General features: G+C 46.9%; 1 protein-coding gene across 4 annotated transcripts in view; it reads left to right on the forward strand.

Moving 5' to 3' along the window:
- The window catches only part of SOS1 (SOS Ras/Rac guanine nucleotide exchange factor 1), a 1,044,495-nt gene that overhangs the window by 748,941 nt on the left and 278,556 nt on the right, over positions 1-16,998 (forward strand). For all 4 annotated transcript variants that reach the window (XM_029594364.1, XM_029594368.1, XM_029594365.1 and 1 more), the window contains one exon: positions 1,091-1,313. In XM_029594364.1, coding sequence (XP_029450224.1) covers positions 1,091-1,313 — 223 coding nt within the window. The remainder of the gene's footprint in view (positions 1-1,090; positions 1,314-16,998) is intronic.

Here is a 16,998-nt window from a genome sequence, read left to right on the forward strand (position 1 = left end):
GGTCAGCGAGCTCCAGACCAAATGACTTATCCACCTTACAGTAAGTTTTATCATGACAGGGTGGTTTTGCATACACACCCTAAGTTCCTGCCTAAGGTGGTGACTGATTTCCATCATCCTGCCAACATTCTTTCCCAGGCCCCATTCACACCAGGTTGAACAAGCACTGCAAGTGAGTCTTAGCCTTCTATCTGGAGTGGACAGAAGCCCATAGACAGCTCACCCAACTTTTTATTTCTTTTGGTAAGAACAGGTTGGGCATTGCCATTGCCAAACAGACACTATCCAGTTGGCTAGCAGGTTGCATCTACTTCAGTTATGCCCAAGCAGGGCTGAATCTTGGGGGTCATGTCAAGGCTCATTCTGTCAGAGCCATGGCAGTGTCCCATGGAGATCTGCAAGGCTGCAATGTGGAGGTCTCTCCATAAATTCACTTCTCATTACTATTTGAATAGGGATGGTCGATGCAACAGTAGATTCGGCCAGTCTGTTCTTCAGAACCTATTTGAGGTGTAGAACGCAACCCTTCCACCTAGGACCCATTGTTTGGGTTCAGGCTTTCTCCTCTGTTACCAACAGCACCAGTGATGTTGTGCCCTTTGCACCTGGCTAGGTGTCTTATTAGTTCCCTTTTGTGTTGGGAGCAGCTTGTAGCTAGGGATTCACCTACGTGTGAAGACTACCATCCTGCTTGTCCTCGGAGAAAGAAGAGTTGCTTACCTGTAACAGGTGTTCTCCTAGTACAGCAGTATTTTAGTCCTCACGAAACCTGCCCACCACCCTGTGTAGTTGGTTTTCTCCTATATTTTATTTTAATTCTAATTCTGTGTTACCAGACTGGAGAGGGATCCCGTGTAGATGCATGGTATAGGGCATGCTGGGCATGCTCAGTGTGCCTAGTAAAAATTCTAGAAAATTTTGACATGTTTTCTGCATTGGGGCTCCACCTGATAATGTCTTCCGTGTGTGAGGACTGACATCCTGCTTTCCTCAGAGAGTACCTGTTACATGTAAGCAACTCTGCTTTACTTTTGTTGAAAGATGGAAGAATGAAGAGATTGCTAATCTGTGTTTTTTATATTTATTTCAGGTAAAGCTATGAAAAAATGGGTGGAATCAATCACAAAGATTATTCAGCGGAAAAAACAGGCACAAGCCAATGGACCCAGTCACAATATTACTTTTGAAAGCTCACCTCCTGCTGTAGAGTGGCATATAAGTCGGCCAGGACAGACTGAGACTTTTGACTTGCTAACACTGCACCCTATAGAAATTGCTCGACAGCTTACCTTGCTTGAATCAGATCTTTACAGGTATTACCATCTCTAAACAAAAGAAATTATACTGAAACAATGTTTAATTTTTGCTTACAAAGAACTATAAATTGCTTGATATAATTATTTTATTGCATGTTTTTTTTCAGCCAAAAATCAGCCAAAATGAATATTTAGCATTTCTAATTCTGATAATTAACCAGCAGTTGAAAGTGTAAAATTGTGAGCGCAGCTCAGTAGATCAGTGACGTTGCTATGCATTTCTATGCAGAAAACCAGCTTACCTTCTGCAATTTAAGCTGTTCGTGGTTAGGATTGCTCACAATGTTTATAGCTTGAGAGGAGTCCTAGCCATTGTGCCATAGTGACACGTAACGGTCATTCTTGGAGTGCACACATACTGGGTTCCAGTGGGAACCATGCTCACTGGCAGCTAGCCATAGATTTCTGTTCAGTAGAAAAATGAGAGGGGTTAAAAATGTAGGAGAAAATTCTGGGTAACTTCAAATGAAAGTTCTTGAGCTGGAATCCAAATGAGTAGGGGGATACTACTTGAACAAAAAATAATTTTTAAAAATTGTTAAATCGATGTCTGACTGGCACCCTTTAGATTTAATTTGTGTGCTTCAAAGCCCAATAGGAAGTTACAATACAAATCACTGACACAACTGTCTGCTCATATTCCATATTTTCCGCCCTGGGGATAAGCCAAGGAAAGGGCAGGGCTAGGAGTATATGAGCACTTAGCCTATCTGTGAATGGTTGAGTTGCAGTTGCTGATCTTTTGATGTCTTTAGCCTAGAGGCACTAAGCCACAATGTTTTATTGCAGGAGGGGTCGCACAATCCGGGGGGCCCCTCCGAAGAAAAAGCATTGTGGCTATATGGCGCATTCTTTTGTTTTGTGGGCAGATAGCGCAGGACAAAAGAACACAGCCCTTTAATGATGGCAGCCCCAACCTCATGAGAACGCCATCGCCTTAAAGGGCCGTTGGCCAAAAAAAAAAAAAAAAAGTTACATCGAACAGGGAGGTAGAGTGGAGGTCAGTGCTGACCCCTTCTCGACTCAGGGCAACAAGTTGAGGCAACCTCAACACCCCCAAGAGGAAAATAGATAATACCTACATGTCAGTGACCCGTGGCCCCTCCCTCCCAACCATGCAATACAAGTCTGCTTTGGGTCCCAGCTCCTCCACCCCCAAGTGTCAAAGATAGGTTCTTGGCCCCACTTGCCCATTACCCCCCCCCCCCCCCCAAAACCTTGAAATGGATCCTGTGTTGGAGCTGGGTGCACCCTCATACTTGGCCTGGTCAGTGCCATTTTCCAAAATGGTACCATTCTGACCTTGCCCCAGCCATGTGATTAGGGTAAGGTCCATGGATTGTCCTTGGCCATGTGGCTTGGGTCTGATTCTTGAACCTTACTCCAGTCACATGACTGGGGCAAGGTCAGAACGGCACCATTTCCTAGCGTGTAGCAGATGGACTCAGAACAAGTGGGTATAGTGTGCTCGTGCTAGCAGTTGGAGACGGATCTGACATCAGCACGGGTACATATACCCCCACAGGAAGTGCAGCAACTCAGTAATTTCCGTCTCCAAAGCAGTTTGGAGCGCCTGCACGCTCGCTGAGCATGTTTTCCAATACTACTTTCCAAATTTCTCAGAAGACGAGTCCCGCACTTCTGCGGTGATATCCTTGGGTCCCTCCCCCAGTCGAGTTTCCCGAGGTGATTTCCGTGGTCCCTCGGAGGTAAGAGCCTCGGTCCGGTGGCCGATTCACGGCAGGGATCTAGCTCCCGAGCGAGAAGGGCTCGGGCCTGGCTGAGAGGCGCCTCGGTCCCGGCGTGGACTTAGTCCCGAACGAGACGAGTTCGGCGGCTTAGAGGCAGCGGGTGCACTTCCTCAAGCGCGGCGGTGAAGGTATTTCCCCTCTCCCCCCGCAGCTGGAGACCGCCCGGGTTACAGCCGGGAAGCGCCGAGGATCAGTTAAGGCGTACATCTCTTACTTTTGGCCTCCGAGGTACGAGGATCTGCGGCGTTGCCTGCATGCGGCATGCCGTGGAGGTCGCCATTTTGTCTGCCTTGTTCTGGTATTGAGCGCCCATGGATAGGCGCACTCGGATAGGCGCCTGTTGATTGGGGCACAACGCAGCATATAGATTGCTAAGCGTATATTATTGAGCGCATATTGCTGAACGCATATTATTGAGCGCATATTTATTATTGAGCGCATATTGCTGAACGCATATTATTTAGCGCATATTGTTTATTCTTGAGCACATATTGCTGAACGCATATTATTGAGCGCATATTCTTATTGGGCTCATATTATTAGTGAGCGCATATCGCTGACAGCATAAACGCCGGCGTCCTGCATTCGCAAGACACGATGGAACACCTAAACACCCCGGCGTCTCCAGAGGCGGCACCTGATTCCGGCGTGAAAGCTCTTGGCCTGTGCTCAGCGTGCCAGCTTAGAGCCACGCAGAGCGAGGAGCCAGACTCCCTTTGTGCCCAATGTGAGGAGGCCGTGAGAGCCTCGGGCCAGGACCGGTCTCAACCGAGGTTTACCGACAGTTCCCCAGGGGCCACCCCGGATCTAGCGGGCTGTCTCGAACAGCCAGGAATCCCGGGGGACCTGGTACTCCGGCTGGAAACCGCTTCCATTTCCTGGGTGGACTTATTTAAGGGGATCCAAGCCTTCGTACAGATGCAGTTGGCTTCCCGTCCAGGCCCGGCTGACCCTGCCCCCGGACCCTCTCGCCCTTACCGCGGGCACCCGCCTCTGGGCAGTCCGGTTCATACGGACCCTGATGTCTCGGAGGACGAGTCCGGACCCCCCCGAGGAGGGGGAACTTCCCTCGGGGGTAGAGCCATATCGAACTATGAGGCGGTTCTTTCCCAAGGAGGATCTCTCCGACCTGGTCTCTCAGTGCCTGACGGAGTTGGCTATTCCAGGCCCCAGCACCATGGAGGCATCCACACAGAACCCCCTGCTGGAAGGTCTTCGTCCCACAGCCCGCCATTTCCCCTTCCTGCAGGCGGCACAACAGCTGATCGATCTGGAGTAGAATGCGCCAGAGGCCTCATTCAAAGGGGGTCGGGCCCTGTCCGGCATGTACCCCCTGGACCCGGCAATCAAGGATATGCTGGCGTGCCCTAAGGTGGATGCCTTGGTTAGCGCTGTGGTCAAGCTCACTACCATTCCAGTGAAGGGGGGGTGGCCATCAAGGAGGCTCATGACCGACGCCTGGACGCCATCCTGAAACAAACCTTTGAGGTGGCAGCTCTGTCTCTGCGAATCACAACCTGCTGCACATTGGTAACGCGTTCCTGTTTGTCACAGGTCAGGAACAATGCTCCGGCAGCAGACATGGAGTCAGCTCTCTCGTTCCTTACGGATGCCGTCTCCGACCTAGTCCGTACGACAGCCAAGGGGGTCTCATCCTCAGTAGCAGCCAGGAGGCAGCTCTGGATATGGAATTGGTCAGCCGATGCTCCTTCTAAGACACTTCTCACTAGAATGCCGTTCAAGGGTTCTCTTCTGTTCGGCAGCGACCTAGATAAACTGGCCAGCACATGGGGTGCCTCTCCAGTACCTCGACTGCCGGAAGATAGGTCCAAGAAGAACCAGCGCGTCTTTCCGAGGCCCTCCAGAGGTAGAAGCTCCCAACGCGTCACTTCCTATAGGAGTCGCGGCCAGGAACCAGTCCTTTCGGACCAAGCAGCACAAGAGGGGAGCTGGCTCGGTTTCGGGTCCCGGCCGCATCACACAATGAGAATCAGCCGATCTATCTGGGGGACGAAGCCATAGGGGGCAGGTTAACCCTCTTCTACCCCAGATGGGTCGAGATTACGTCGGACCAGTGGGTCCTCACCATCATCCGAGAGGGCAATTATCTGGACTTCCATCACACCCCTCCGGACAGGTTTGTGGAGTCTCCGTGTCCAATCCACAAGAAGGCGGCATTAGAAGTTATCCTGGCGAGGCTCCTGTCCTTGAAAGCCATAATCTCAGTACCTGCATGGGAAATGGATTCTAGGCACTATTCCATTTATTTCATGGTACCCAAGAAAGAGGGCACTTTCCGGCCCGTATTAGACCTCAAGTCAGCCAACCGATACTTAAGGGTCCCGAGGTTTTGCATGGAAACTCTGTGCTCAGTCTAGACCGCAGTACAGCCAGGAGAGTTCCTCACGGCCTTAGACTTGTCAGAAGCCTACCTGCATATCCCGATCCATCAGGATCATCAGCGCTACCTACGCTTCAAGGTTCTGGGACGACACTTCCAATTCCGGGCTTTGCCCTTCAGGTTAGCCACGGCGCCACAGACCTTCACCAAGGTAATCGTAGTGGTAGCAGCGGCGCTCAGACGGGAAGGAATCCTTGTGCATCCCTACCTAGACGATTGGCTGATCAGGGCAAAATCCCGAGAAGAGAGCCATCGGGCAACCAACAGAGTGATCTCCCTGCTGGAAAGCCTGGGATGGGTAGTCAACCTAAACAAGAGCTGCCTACAGCCTTCCCAATCACTGGAATACCTAGGAGTCCAGTTCGACACCCAGGCAGACAGTCAGCCTCACCGCCAAGAGAAGGTTAAAACTCAAGACGCGTCTACGGTCCTTGATGGGAGCCAGCCGGCCCATAGCTTGGGATTATCTGCAGGTTCTCGGTCTCATGGCATCCACCCTGGAAGTGGTACCCTGGGCGCGGGCCCATATGAGACCACTACAACACTCTCGTCTCTCTCGATGGAGCCCACGCTCCTGGAATTACTCCGTGCATCTACCTCTACCAGCCAGAGTGCGGACCCAGCTACGGTGGTGGTTGCAATCCGACCACACGAGCAGGGGGTCGAAGATGTCCTCCCCCAACGTGGACTCTGCTCACCATAGATGTCAGCCTGAGCTGATGGGGAGCACACTGCGAAGAGCTCACCGCCCAAGGGCGGTGGAACAGAGAAGAGTCGGGGTGGAACATCAACCGTCTAGAGGCACGGGCAGTCCGGTTAGCCTGCCTGCGATTTGCTCACAGACTGCGGAACAGAGCAGTCAGAGTGATGGGCCCGCTATAAGCACATTGACTGGCATATATGTTATATATATTTAAACCCCTGCTTCTTTTCTCTGATCCAAGTTATATTACTCCCTTGTTTTATTGTAACTGCATTCCTTAGCCTTCTCTTGTTTAACGTTTTTTTACTACTATTACTATTATTTTATTATTATTATTACTTAGATCAATGTTATTTATTGCCTTTTGTTCCCTATCTACTTGTTAATTGTAAACCGACATGATGCGATTTTTATCGCGAATGCCGGTATAGAAAAACTTAAATAAATAAATAAAAAAAAATGTCCGACAACGCCACAACCGTGGCATACATCAACCGACAGGGCGGAACCAGAAGCCAACAGGTATCCCTAGAGATAGCCCCGCTGATGGCTTGGGCAGAGGCGAATCTCCAGGACATCTCCGCCGTCCACATTGCCGGAAGGGACAACACCGCGGCAGACTTCCTTAGCAGGGAAAGCCTAAACCCGGGAGAACGGCAGCTGTCCCCCACAGCCTTCCAGATGATTGTGGATCAGTGGGGGACTCCGGACATGGACATGGACCTACAAGCGGATAGGTCCAATGCTCAAGTACCCAGATACTTCAGGCTTAAGCGAGATCCGTTCTCTCACGGGATCAACGCCCTGGTTCAGCCATGGCCTCCAGGGACCCTGCTATATGCCTTTCCACCGTGGCCCCTGCTGGGCGCCCTTATACACAAGATTCAGAGGCACAGGGGCCTAGTTCTTCTAGTGGCACCAGACTGGCCAAGAAGACCTTGGTACACGGACATGAGAAGACTATTGACAGGGGAGCCTCTTCCCCTGCCTCCGCTCAGGGACCTGCTACGTCAAGGTCCCATCCTCCATGAGGATCCAGCTCAATTCTCTCTTACGGTCTGGCCATTGAGAGGGCTAGACTGAAGAAAAGAGGTTACTCGGAGCCGGTGATAGATACACTTCTCCGAGCGCGCAAGTTTTCCACATCCCTCACCTACATAAGGATCTGGAGACTATTTGAAGCCTGGTGTGACACTCATGGCACCAATCCACATGCGACCACAATCCCTATTGTTCTGGATTTCCTGCAGGATGGGCTTCAGAAGGGTCTCTCCCTAAGCTCCATCAAGGTTCAGGTGGCTGCGCTGTCTTGCTATGGTCCCAGGAGGGAGGGCAAGACCATTGCCACGCACCCAGATGTGTCCCGCTTCCTGAAAGGAGTCAAGCACATTCGTCCGCCACTGAAGTGGCCAGTGTCCCTGTGGAACCTCAACCTCGTTTTGGATCCACCTTCAGACCCCTTTGGGGCCTGTCTCTCCGTTCGCTAACTTTGAAGATGGTGTTCCTGCTGGCAGTGTGTTCAGCACACCGCATCTCAGAGCTACAAGCGCTGTCCTGCCGTGATCCCTTTCTCAGAATCACTCCTGAGGCTATCCATCTTCGCACGGTTCCCTCCTTTTTACCTAAAGTAGTCTCACAATTTCACCTCAACCAAACCATATCCTTGCCAACCACGGCGGGTTTGAAGAAATCAGAAGAAAGGGCGTTTGCTACGCCATCTCGACATCGGCAGATTGCTGCCCAGATACCTGGAATTGACAGAAGCAGTACGAAAGATGGACCATCTGTTCGTCCTTCACAGCGGGAAGAAACAAGGAGAAGCAGCCTCATGGCCTACCATCGCCCACTGGATCAAAGAAGTTATCAGAGCGGCCTACGTAGAGGCCGGGAGGTCACCGCCTCTGCAGGTCAAGGCTCATTCTACCAGAGCACAGGCAGCCTCTTGGGCAGAATCTAGGATGCTGTCGCCCGCGGAGGTATATAAGGCGGCGACATGGTCCTCCCTCCATACCTTTTCCAGATTTTACCGTCTAGATGTCCAGGCCAGGGAGGACACAGCATTTGCGAGGGCAGTCCTACGCGGTCTTCAGGCAGCCTCCCGCCCAGTTCAGGAGTAACTTTTGTACATCCCACTTGTTCTGAGTCCATCTGCTACATGCTAGGAAATGTTGAGATTACTTACCTGATAATCTCCTTTTCCTTAATGTATGCAGATGGACTCACCATCCCGCCCGGCTGCCAGTATACATGGGGTTTCCTCAATTCAAGGTAAGGCATGTCATTTCTTACACGAGAGCGTCCACTCTACCAGGTGTCGACGTCTTCTGGTTGGGAACGCTGGCGGTCTCCAGCTACTATCAATCGGTCAGGGGAATCCTGTTTCACTAATTCATTGATCGGTCAGTACACATATATCCATAACAGCTTTTGCAAGGAAGATTACTGAGTTGCTTCACTTCCTGTGGGGGTATATGTACCCGTGCTGACGTCAGATCCGTCTCCAACTGCTAGCACGAGCACACTATACCCACTTGTTCTGAGTCCATCTGTCTACACTAAGGAAAAGGAGATTATCAGGTAAGTAATCTCAACATTTTGGAAAATGGCGCCAACTAGGCTGGGTGCAAAGGTGCACCTAGCCCCAACCCGAGATCCATTTGAAGGTTTGGAGGGGTGCGGAGTGGAGGCTTATACCCTAATACCTTAATATTCTGGCTTCTGGGGGGGATGGGGATGGGCAGATGGGGCCGGAAACCTATCAGACACTTGGGGGTGGGGAAACCAGGACCCAAAGCAAATTTTTATTGCATGGACTGGGGGCAGGAGTGCCAGGGTTGTAGAAACTTGGGCTTTTTTATCTATATTTTTCCTTTTGGTGGTGTCAGGTCCACCTCATCTGGTGGCCCTCAGTTGAGACAGCACTAACTCCTGTTCCACCTCCCCGTTTGCTGCAACAGTTTTTTGTTGTTTTTTTAATCCAGCTCTTTAAATGTGGGCAGGAGCCTCTGGACCCAAGTTAAGATTCCAGGCCTCACATCTCAAATTTCATGCTTTTCAAAAAGGTGTAGGTATTTTATCATGGCTGACCACCTTCTCAGTTGTCTGCAATAAAATTTGCATAGGATTGCCTGTGCATTACCTTCTTTGCCTGCATTTGCATTATTCATACATGCAGATTATGTGCAGAGGTGGTCATTGTCATAGGGGAGGGAACCTGGGCAAGAAAATGCAAAATATTGCGTATATCACTGTAATAGTACGTGATATAAGTGCATTAGAGCTCTATCGTGGCTTGATGCATCTCCCTGCTTGTTAGCCCAAATGGGAGATAAGAGTAGTAGGTCAGCTGAGAGATGGAGAAGGGATATGGATTGGAGAAGGGAACAGAGAAAGATGATGTGGATAGAAGAAGGCAAGAGTGGAAGAGAACAATGTAGTGGGAAAGGTAGGTAAGAAAACAGGAGGGAAAGGGAAAAGTAATGAAAAGAGACTGGAAGACAGAGTGGGAGCATATGAGTATGAGAGGCTTTAGGAATGTATATATTTGTGTGCATATGGAAAAATGTGGCTGGATTTGTATGTGTATGTAGCTGAATAAGAGAGGAGGAATGTCTGTTAATGAGATTCTCAGAAAAGCAGGTTCACAGACACACAAGTAGAGCATATGATTACACGCAGCATCAAATGGACAGAATCTAGCTCTCTAAGAACATAAGAAGTTGCCATACTATGTCAGACTGAAGGTCCATTAAGTTCAGCATCCTGTTTCCAGCAGTGGCTAGTCCAGGCTACAAGTACCTGGCAAGCACCCGTACACTAAGTAGATCCCATGCTACTGATGCCAGTAATAGCAGTGGCTATTCCCTAAGTCAAATTTTCTCCTATTTGTTTTAAATGTGCTACTTGCTAACCTCATGGAGTGCCCCCTAGTACTATTATCCAAAATAATAAATAACCGATTCACATTTATCCATTCTAGACATCTCATGATTTTATAGACCTCTATCATATCCCTCCTCAGCCATCTCTTCTCCAAGCTGAGCAGCCCTAACCTCTTTAACCATTCCTCAAAGGGAAGCTGTTCCATCCCCTTTATCATTTTGGTCACTGTAATCTGTACATTCTCCAGTGCAACTATATCTTTTTTGAGATGCAGCGACCACAAATCTACACCGTGACTCACCATGGAGGAATATAGCAGCATTATGACATTTTCCAGTTTATTCACCATTCCCTTCTTTAATATTTCCTAACATTATTTGTTTTCTCGACCGACACAGCACACTGAGGCAACAATTTCAATGTATTATCCACTATGATGCCTAGATCCTTTCCTTGGGTGGTTGCTCCTAATATGAAATCTAACGTTGTATAACTACAACATAGGTTATTTTTCACTATATGCATCCCCTTGTATTTGTCCACATTAAATTTCATTTGCCATTTGGATGTCCAGTCTTGCAGGGTCCTGTAATTTATCACAATCCACATGTGATATATACTCTGAATAATTTTGTATTATCTGCAAATTAGATCACCTCACTCGGCGTATCCCTTTCCAGTTCATTTATAAATATATTGAAAAGCACCAGTCCAAGTACAGATACTTGAGGCACTCCACTGTTTACCGTTTTCCACTGAGAAAATGTACCATTTAATCTTACTCTGTTTCCTGTCTTTTAACCACTTTGTAATCCAGGAAAGGATATCGCCTCCTATCCTGACTTTAGTTTTCTTAGAAGCCTCTCATGAGGGACTTTGTCAAATGCCTTCTGAAAATCCAAATACACTACATCTACCCGTTCACCTTTATCCACGTTTATTAGCCATTTAAAAAAAAATGAAGTAGATTTGTGAGGCAAGACTTGACTTGGGTAAATCCATGCTGGCTGTGTTCCATTAAACCATGTCTTTCTATATGCTCTGTGATTTTGCTCTTTAGAATAGTTTCCACTATTTTTTCCTGGCATTGAAGTCAGGCTCACCGGTCTATAATTTTCCGGCTCATCCTTGGAGCCCTTTTTAAATATTGGGATTGTATTGGCCACCCTCCAGTCTGCAGGTGCAATGGATTATTTTAATGATAGGTCACACATTTTTACTAATAGATCTTAAATTTCATTTTTTAGTTCCTTCAGAACCCCGGGATGCTTACCATTTAGTCCATTGACTCATCATCCTTGAAAACCATCTGCAGAACTGGTATCTCCCCAACATCCTCATTAGAAAACACAGAAGCTAAGAATTCATTTTAGTCTTTCCGCTATGGCCTTATCTTCCCTAAGAGCCCTTTTAACCCCTCGGTCATCCAACTGACTCCTTCGCAGATTTCCTGTTTCGGATATATTTTTAAAAGTTTTTATTATGAGTTTTTGCCTCTTTGGCCAACTTAATTTAAAAATCTCTCTTAGCCTGTCTTATCAATGTTTTACACTTAACTTGACAATGCTTATACTTTTTCCTATTTTCTTCAGATGTATCCTTCTTCCAATTTTTGAAGGATTTTTTTGGGAAAAGATATCTTTTTACCTCACCTTTTAACCATGCAGTAATCGTTTGGCCTTCCTTCCACCATTCTTAATACATGGAATACATCTGGACTGTGCTTCTAAGATGGTATTTTTAAACAATGTCCATGCATGCTCTACATTTTTAACCTTTGCAGCTGCACCTTTGTTTTTTCTATATTCCTCATTTTATCAAAGTTTCTTTTTTGAAAATTTAGTGTTAGAACTGTAGATTTACATATTGTCCCCCTTCCAGTCATTAACTCAAATTTTATGATGTTATGATCACTATTGCCAAATGGCCCCACCACCGTTAACTCTCTCACCAAATCCTGGATTCCACTATTAGATCTAAAATAGCTCTCTCATTGGTTCCTGAACCAATTGCTCCATGAAGTAGTCGTTCATTCCATCCAGGATCTTCACGTCTCTAGCATGTCTTGATGTTACATATACCCAGACAATATTGGAGTAATTGAAATCTAATTATCAAGGAGAGTCCAAAAGTTACCCAAGAAAGCGAGCAACCAAACCAAAAACAATGGAACTGTAGAATTATTTCTGATTAGTCAAGAAAGCCTAAATGAAGGTGTCAGCAAGCCAGACGTTGCATGTTTCAAAACAAACCAACCTGTCTTCTCAATCATTCACCTTCATTTAAAAAAATTGCTTTATTTCAATCTTCAAGAAATTTTTTTATAAAAAATGAAATTTTTTTTAAATTATTTTTTACTTTTTTTTATATATATTATCATTGTTAATGTATCTCCAGTCCATGGTGAATGTTCAACAGAAATCCTTTATATAATCACTGTAGAAAACAGCCCAACACGGCCGATGCTTCGCAACAACAGTGCTTCTTCAGGGGTATATAAAGCATCATTACACAAAAAGGAATATTTGCCATTTTAATCCGGACACAGCGTCTCAACCATCTCTTCACAGGACAAAGGAAGATACATTAACAAATAATATATATAAAAAAGTAAAAAAATTATTTTAAAAAAAATTCATTTTTATAAAACATATCTTGAAGATTGAAATAAAACAATTTTTTAATGAAGATGAATGATTGAGAAGACCGGATGGTTTGTTTTGAAACATGCAACATCTGGCTTGCTGACACCTTCATTTAGGCTTTCTTGACCAATGAGAGATAATTCTACAGTTCCCATTGTTTTTGGTTTGGTAATTGAAATCTTCCATTAATACTGCACTACCAAATTGTTTAGCTTTCCTGATTTCTGTTAGTATTTCATCGTCTGCCTCATCATTTTGGTTAGGTGGCTGGCAATATACTCCTATCACTATACTCTTGGCCAACACACACATGATTTCTACCCATATAGATTCTACTGTGCATGTCGTCTCTTGTATGATCTTTATGTTGTTGGACTCTATGCCCTCCTGAACATAAAAGCCACACGTTGATCCTCCCTATCATTACGATATAATTTGTACCCTGTAATATGTCCCATTAGTTATCTTCCTTCCACCAGGTGTCTGAGATGCCAATTATGTCTATCTCATCATTCACTGCTATACACTAACTCTCCCATCTTACTTCTTGGACTTCTGTCATTGGTGTACAGAAATTTCAAAATGTGTTTTTTGTTTGTATTAATAACCTGCTTTTCAGTTGATAGGATAATTTGGATTCCTTTAGCTCAGTTGATTCTTAACTTATAGGCACATGGATTAATTTAGCTTTTATTGGAGTCTGTCACTTGGGATTCCCTAACTCTGTTTCATTAGATACCTTCCTCTGAACCATGCACTGCTGAATAACTGTCTGTTTTCCCCATTGTTCTAGTTTAAAAGCTGCTCTATCTCCTTTTTTAAAGTTAGCACCAGCAGCCTGGTTCAACTCTGGTTAAGGTAGAGCCATCCTTTCAGCAAAGTCTCCCCCCTGCCCCAAAAGGTTGCCTAGTTCCTTACAAAACCGAATCCCTCTTCCCTGTACCATTGTCTCATCCATACATCGGCACTATGCCAGCCTCTGGGGACCTGCATGTGTGATGGAGCATTTCAGAGAATGCCACCCTGGAGGTTCTGGATTTCAGCTTTCTATCTAAAATCCTAAATTTGACTTCCAGAACTTCCCACCCACATTTTCCTATGTTGTTGGTGCCCACATGTACCACAATAGCCGGCTCCTCCCAGCACTATCTAATATCCTAAGTGATGCTTGAGATCCGCCACCTTTGCACCAGGCTGGCAAGTTACCAAGTGGGCCTCATGTCCACCAGGCATCCAGCTATCTACATTTCTAATAAATCACCAACTAGGATGGCCGACCTAATTGTTCCTTCCTGGGCAGTAGTCCTGGGAGACTTGTCTTTGATGCAAGAAGACAGAACATCACCTGGAGAGCAGGTCCTTGCTGCAGGATCACTTCCTGCTACACCAGGGTGATGCTCTCAAATCGGGAGAACTTTCTGATCCAAGGCAACACCGGGGCTGCCAGACTGGATTTGGGACTTGGCTACTGTGTCCCTGAAGGTATCATCAATATTCCTCTCTGTCTGCCCCTGCTCCTCCAGGTCTGCCACTAGATTCCAGAGATTTGACTCATTCTCTGAGAGCCAGGAACTCCTTGCACCAGGTGTACATATACAACCTCTCACCTGCGGATAAAAAATCATACATTTATTTATTTATTTATAGATTCTTTTATACCGCGGTACGTATAGACATACATCACCTCGGTTTACAGTGAAACAATAAATTAGCAACAGGCTTTACATGTAACAGTTTAAAAAACAGTAAAACATTTGACAGCAACAGGCTTTACAGAAACAAGGGTTTTAAAGATAATATGCATACATCATTAAATATCAAACAATAAAATATAAATAACCATGTACATGTACATGTGATACTCAGTGCAAAAGACTGGAAGGCCCCCCTCTTGCTGCTGGACTGCTGCCTTCATCTTAATTTTGTTGAGCTCTTTGTTGTTTAGGTGGCTATGGGAGTTGGAATGTGTACAATTAAAGTCCTTTAAACTGAATGGTGTATTCTCTAATTAATATGGTAGATACCTACAAGGGGGTGATTAAACTCTCAACAAGGGCTGGTGCAATAGTATGATTTAGATAAGAGCTTGATTGATTTTTAATGGGAAAGTGTCTCTTGCCTATAAATCAAAGGATGAGCTAGGGCTGGGTGGGAGGGAAAGAAATCCTAGAATTAGCTCCCTCTGGCTTGCTTGTTGCAGTCTCCACCACTTTCCCCCTTGTTGCTGTACTCAGGGTTCACCTCCGATGCCGGAAATGCCGCTCCCGCGGCTCTGCTGGGTCTTTGGGGCGTCCGCCATTACTGGATCATCTCGCTGCTGCCACGCGCACGCATTATGGACGCACGGTCACCGGAAGTCTGACCCGGCCTGGACTAACTATGCCACGCCCCAAGCCTGATTTAACCGGCGTTCATCTGCCTTCTCATTGCCTTGCAACGAGGGTCGCTACTGTTAGTAGTTCTTAGTTGCGCTTCTGCTGTTCTGCTTCCCGGTTGACCTCAGCTTGTTCCTGACTCCGCTTCTGCCTGCCGCCTGCCTTGACCTCCGCTTGTTCCTGACTCCGCTTCTGCCTGCCGCCTGCCTTGACCTCCGCTTGTTCCTGACTCCGCTTCTGCCTGCCGCCTGCCTTTGACCTCAGCTTGTTCCCGACTCCGCTTTTGCCTGCCGCCTGCCACTGACCTCAGCGTGTTCCTGACTCCACCTCTGCCCGCAGCCCGCCATTGACTTCAGCTTGTGCCCGACTCCGCTCCTGCTTGCCGCCAGCCTCCGACCTTTGCCTGCACCTGAGACTGCTTCAACTGGCTGCCAGCCTGACTTGGGTTTGTCCCCTTTCTACTCTCTGCCCGGTATGGCTCTTTGCACGCCACTGACTCTGGTCCTGCCTTCAGCAGGTCACAGCCTACGATACGCTACAGACTCTGTTCCTGTTACCTGTCTGCTCCACTCCGTGGCATACTACAGACCCCGGGCCTGCTCTCTACTGCTGGTACAGCAGGCTACAGACTCTGTCACTGCCCCGCTCTCACCGGGCCTTCCTGTTCCCTGCTGCTGGACTCTGTGGATTACTCTTGCCCAGGCCCCCTCTATAGAGACTGTTACTGTGCTCCTAAGTCCCAGGGTTCTAGGACCCTACGGGCTCCTCCTGGGGGGTTCCTGGTTCCCGGGTGAAGATCTGTGCCTGTGGCTCCGCCTCCCGAGCTACTCTACCCAGGGTAGTTCGGTTCAAGGGTTCACACCTGGACTGCAGCTTCCCAGACTGCAACATTGCTTACTATCTCAGACACACACAAACTCTATAAAGAATATACCCCACTATTTCACCTCTCTCCAAACTTTTAAGTCCTAAGATTTCCCAAAGCAATACTTATTGATCCTCTTCAACCATCAGCATAATGATCTTCTCTCAATGCTATCACTAGATTGTGAGGTCTGAGTTTTCGGAACGCGCTTCCAGTCCTTTTCTACTGCAAGGGATGCGGGGCCTCTTGAAGCTGGGGCCGTGGAGTTCAGGGCCCGGATTGTTCGTTGTGACCTCTGGAGGCCTCTACCAGCATTCATATGAGCCTTCTGGTATCTCTGGAAAATCAAATGCCACTGCAGCTTCCCTCAGTTTGTTTTCTGTTTATCAAGACTTCAATATTTTTTTTTTTCATTGTGCAGCCCTGCAGAGACTCACTTGTTCTGTCTTTTCTACCCATACCCCCTCAGTGGAGCACAGGACTTGGTGAGAGAGGTAACGGTGGTGGGGCCGCTTGGCAATAGTGATCATAATATGATCAAATTTGATTTAATGACTGGAAAAGGAACAGTGTGCAAATCCAAGGCTCTCGTGCTAAACTTTCAAAAGGGAAACTTTGATAAAATGAGAAAAATTGTTAGAAAAAAACTGAAAGGAGCAGCTACAAAAGTAAAAAATGTCCAAGAGGCGTGGTCATTGTTAAAAAATACCATTCTAGAAGCACAGTCCAGATGTATTCCACACATTAAGTAAGGTGAAAAGAAGGCAAAACGATTACCGGCATGGTTAAAAGGGGAGGTGAAAGAAGCTATTTTAGCCAAAAGACCTTCATTCAAAAATTGGAAGAAGGATCCAACAGAAGAAAATAGGATAAAGCATAAACATTGGCAAGTTAAATGTAAGACATTGATAAAACAGGCTAAGAGAGAATTTGAAAAGAAGTTGGCTGTAGAGGCAAAAACTCACAGTAAAAACTTTTTTAAATATATCCGAAGCAGAAAGCCTGTGAGGGAGTCAGTTGGACCGTTAGATGATCGAGGGGTTAAAGGGGCACTTAGAGA

The sequence above is a fragment of the Rhinatrema bivittatum genome, chromosome 3 (genome assembly GCF_901001135.1).
Source record: "Rhinatrema bivittatum chromosome 3, aRhiBiv1.1, whole genome shotgun sequence".
NCBI lineage: Eukaryota > Metazoa > Chordata > Amphibia > Gymnophiona > Rhinatrematidae > Rhinatrema > Rhinatrema bivittatum.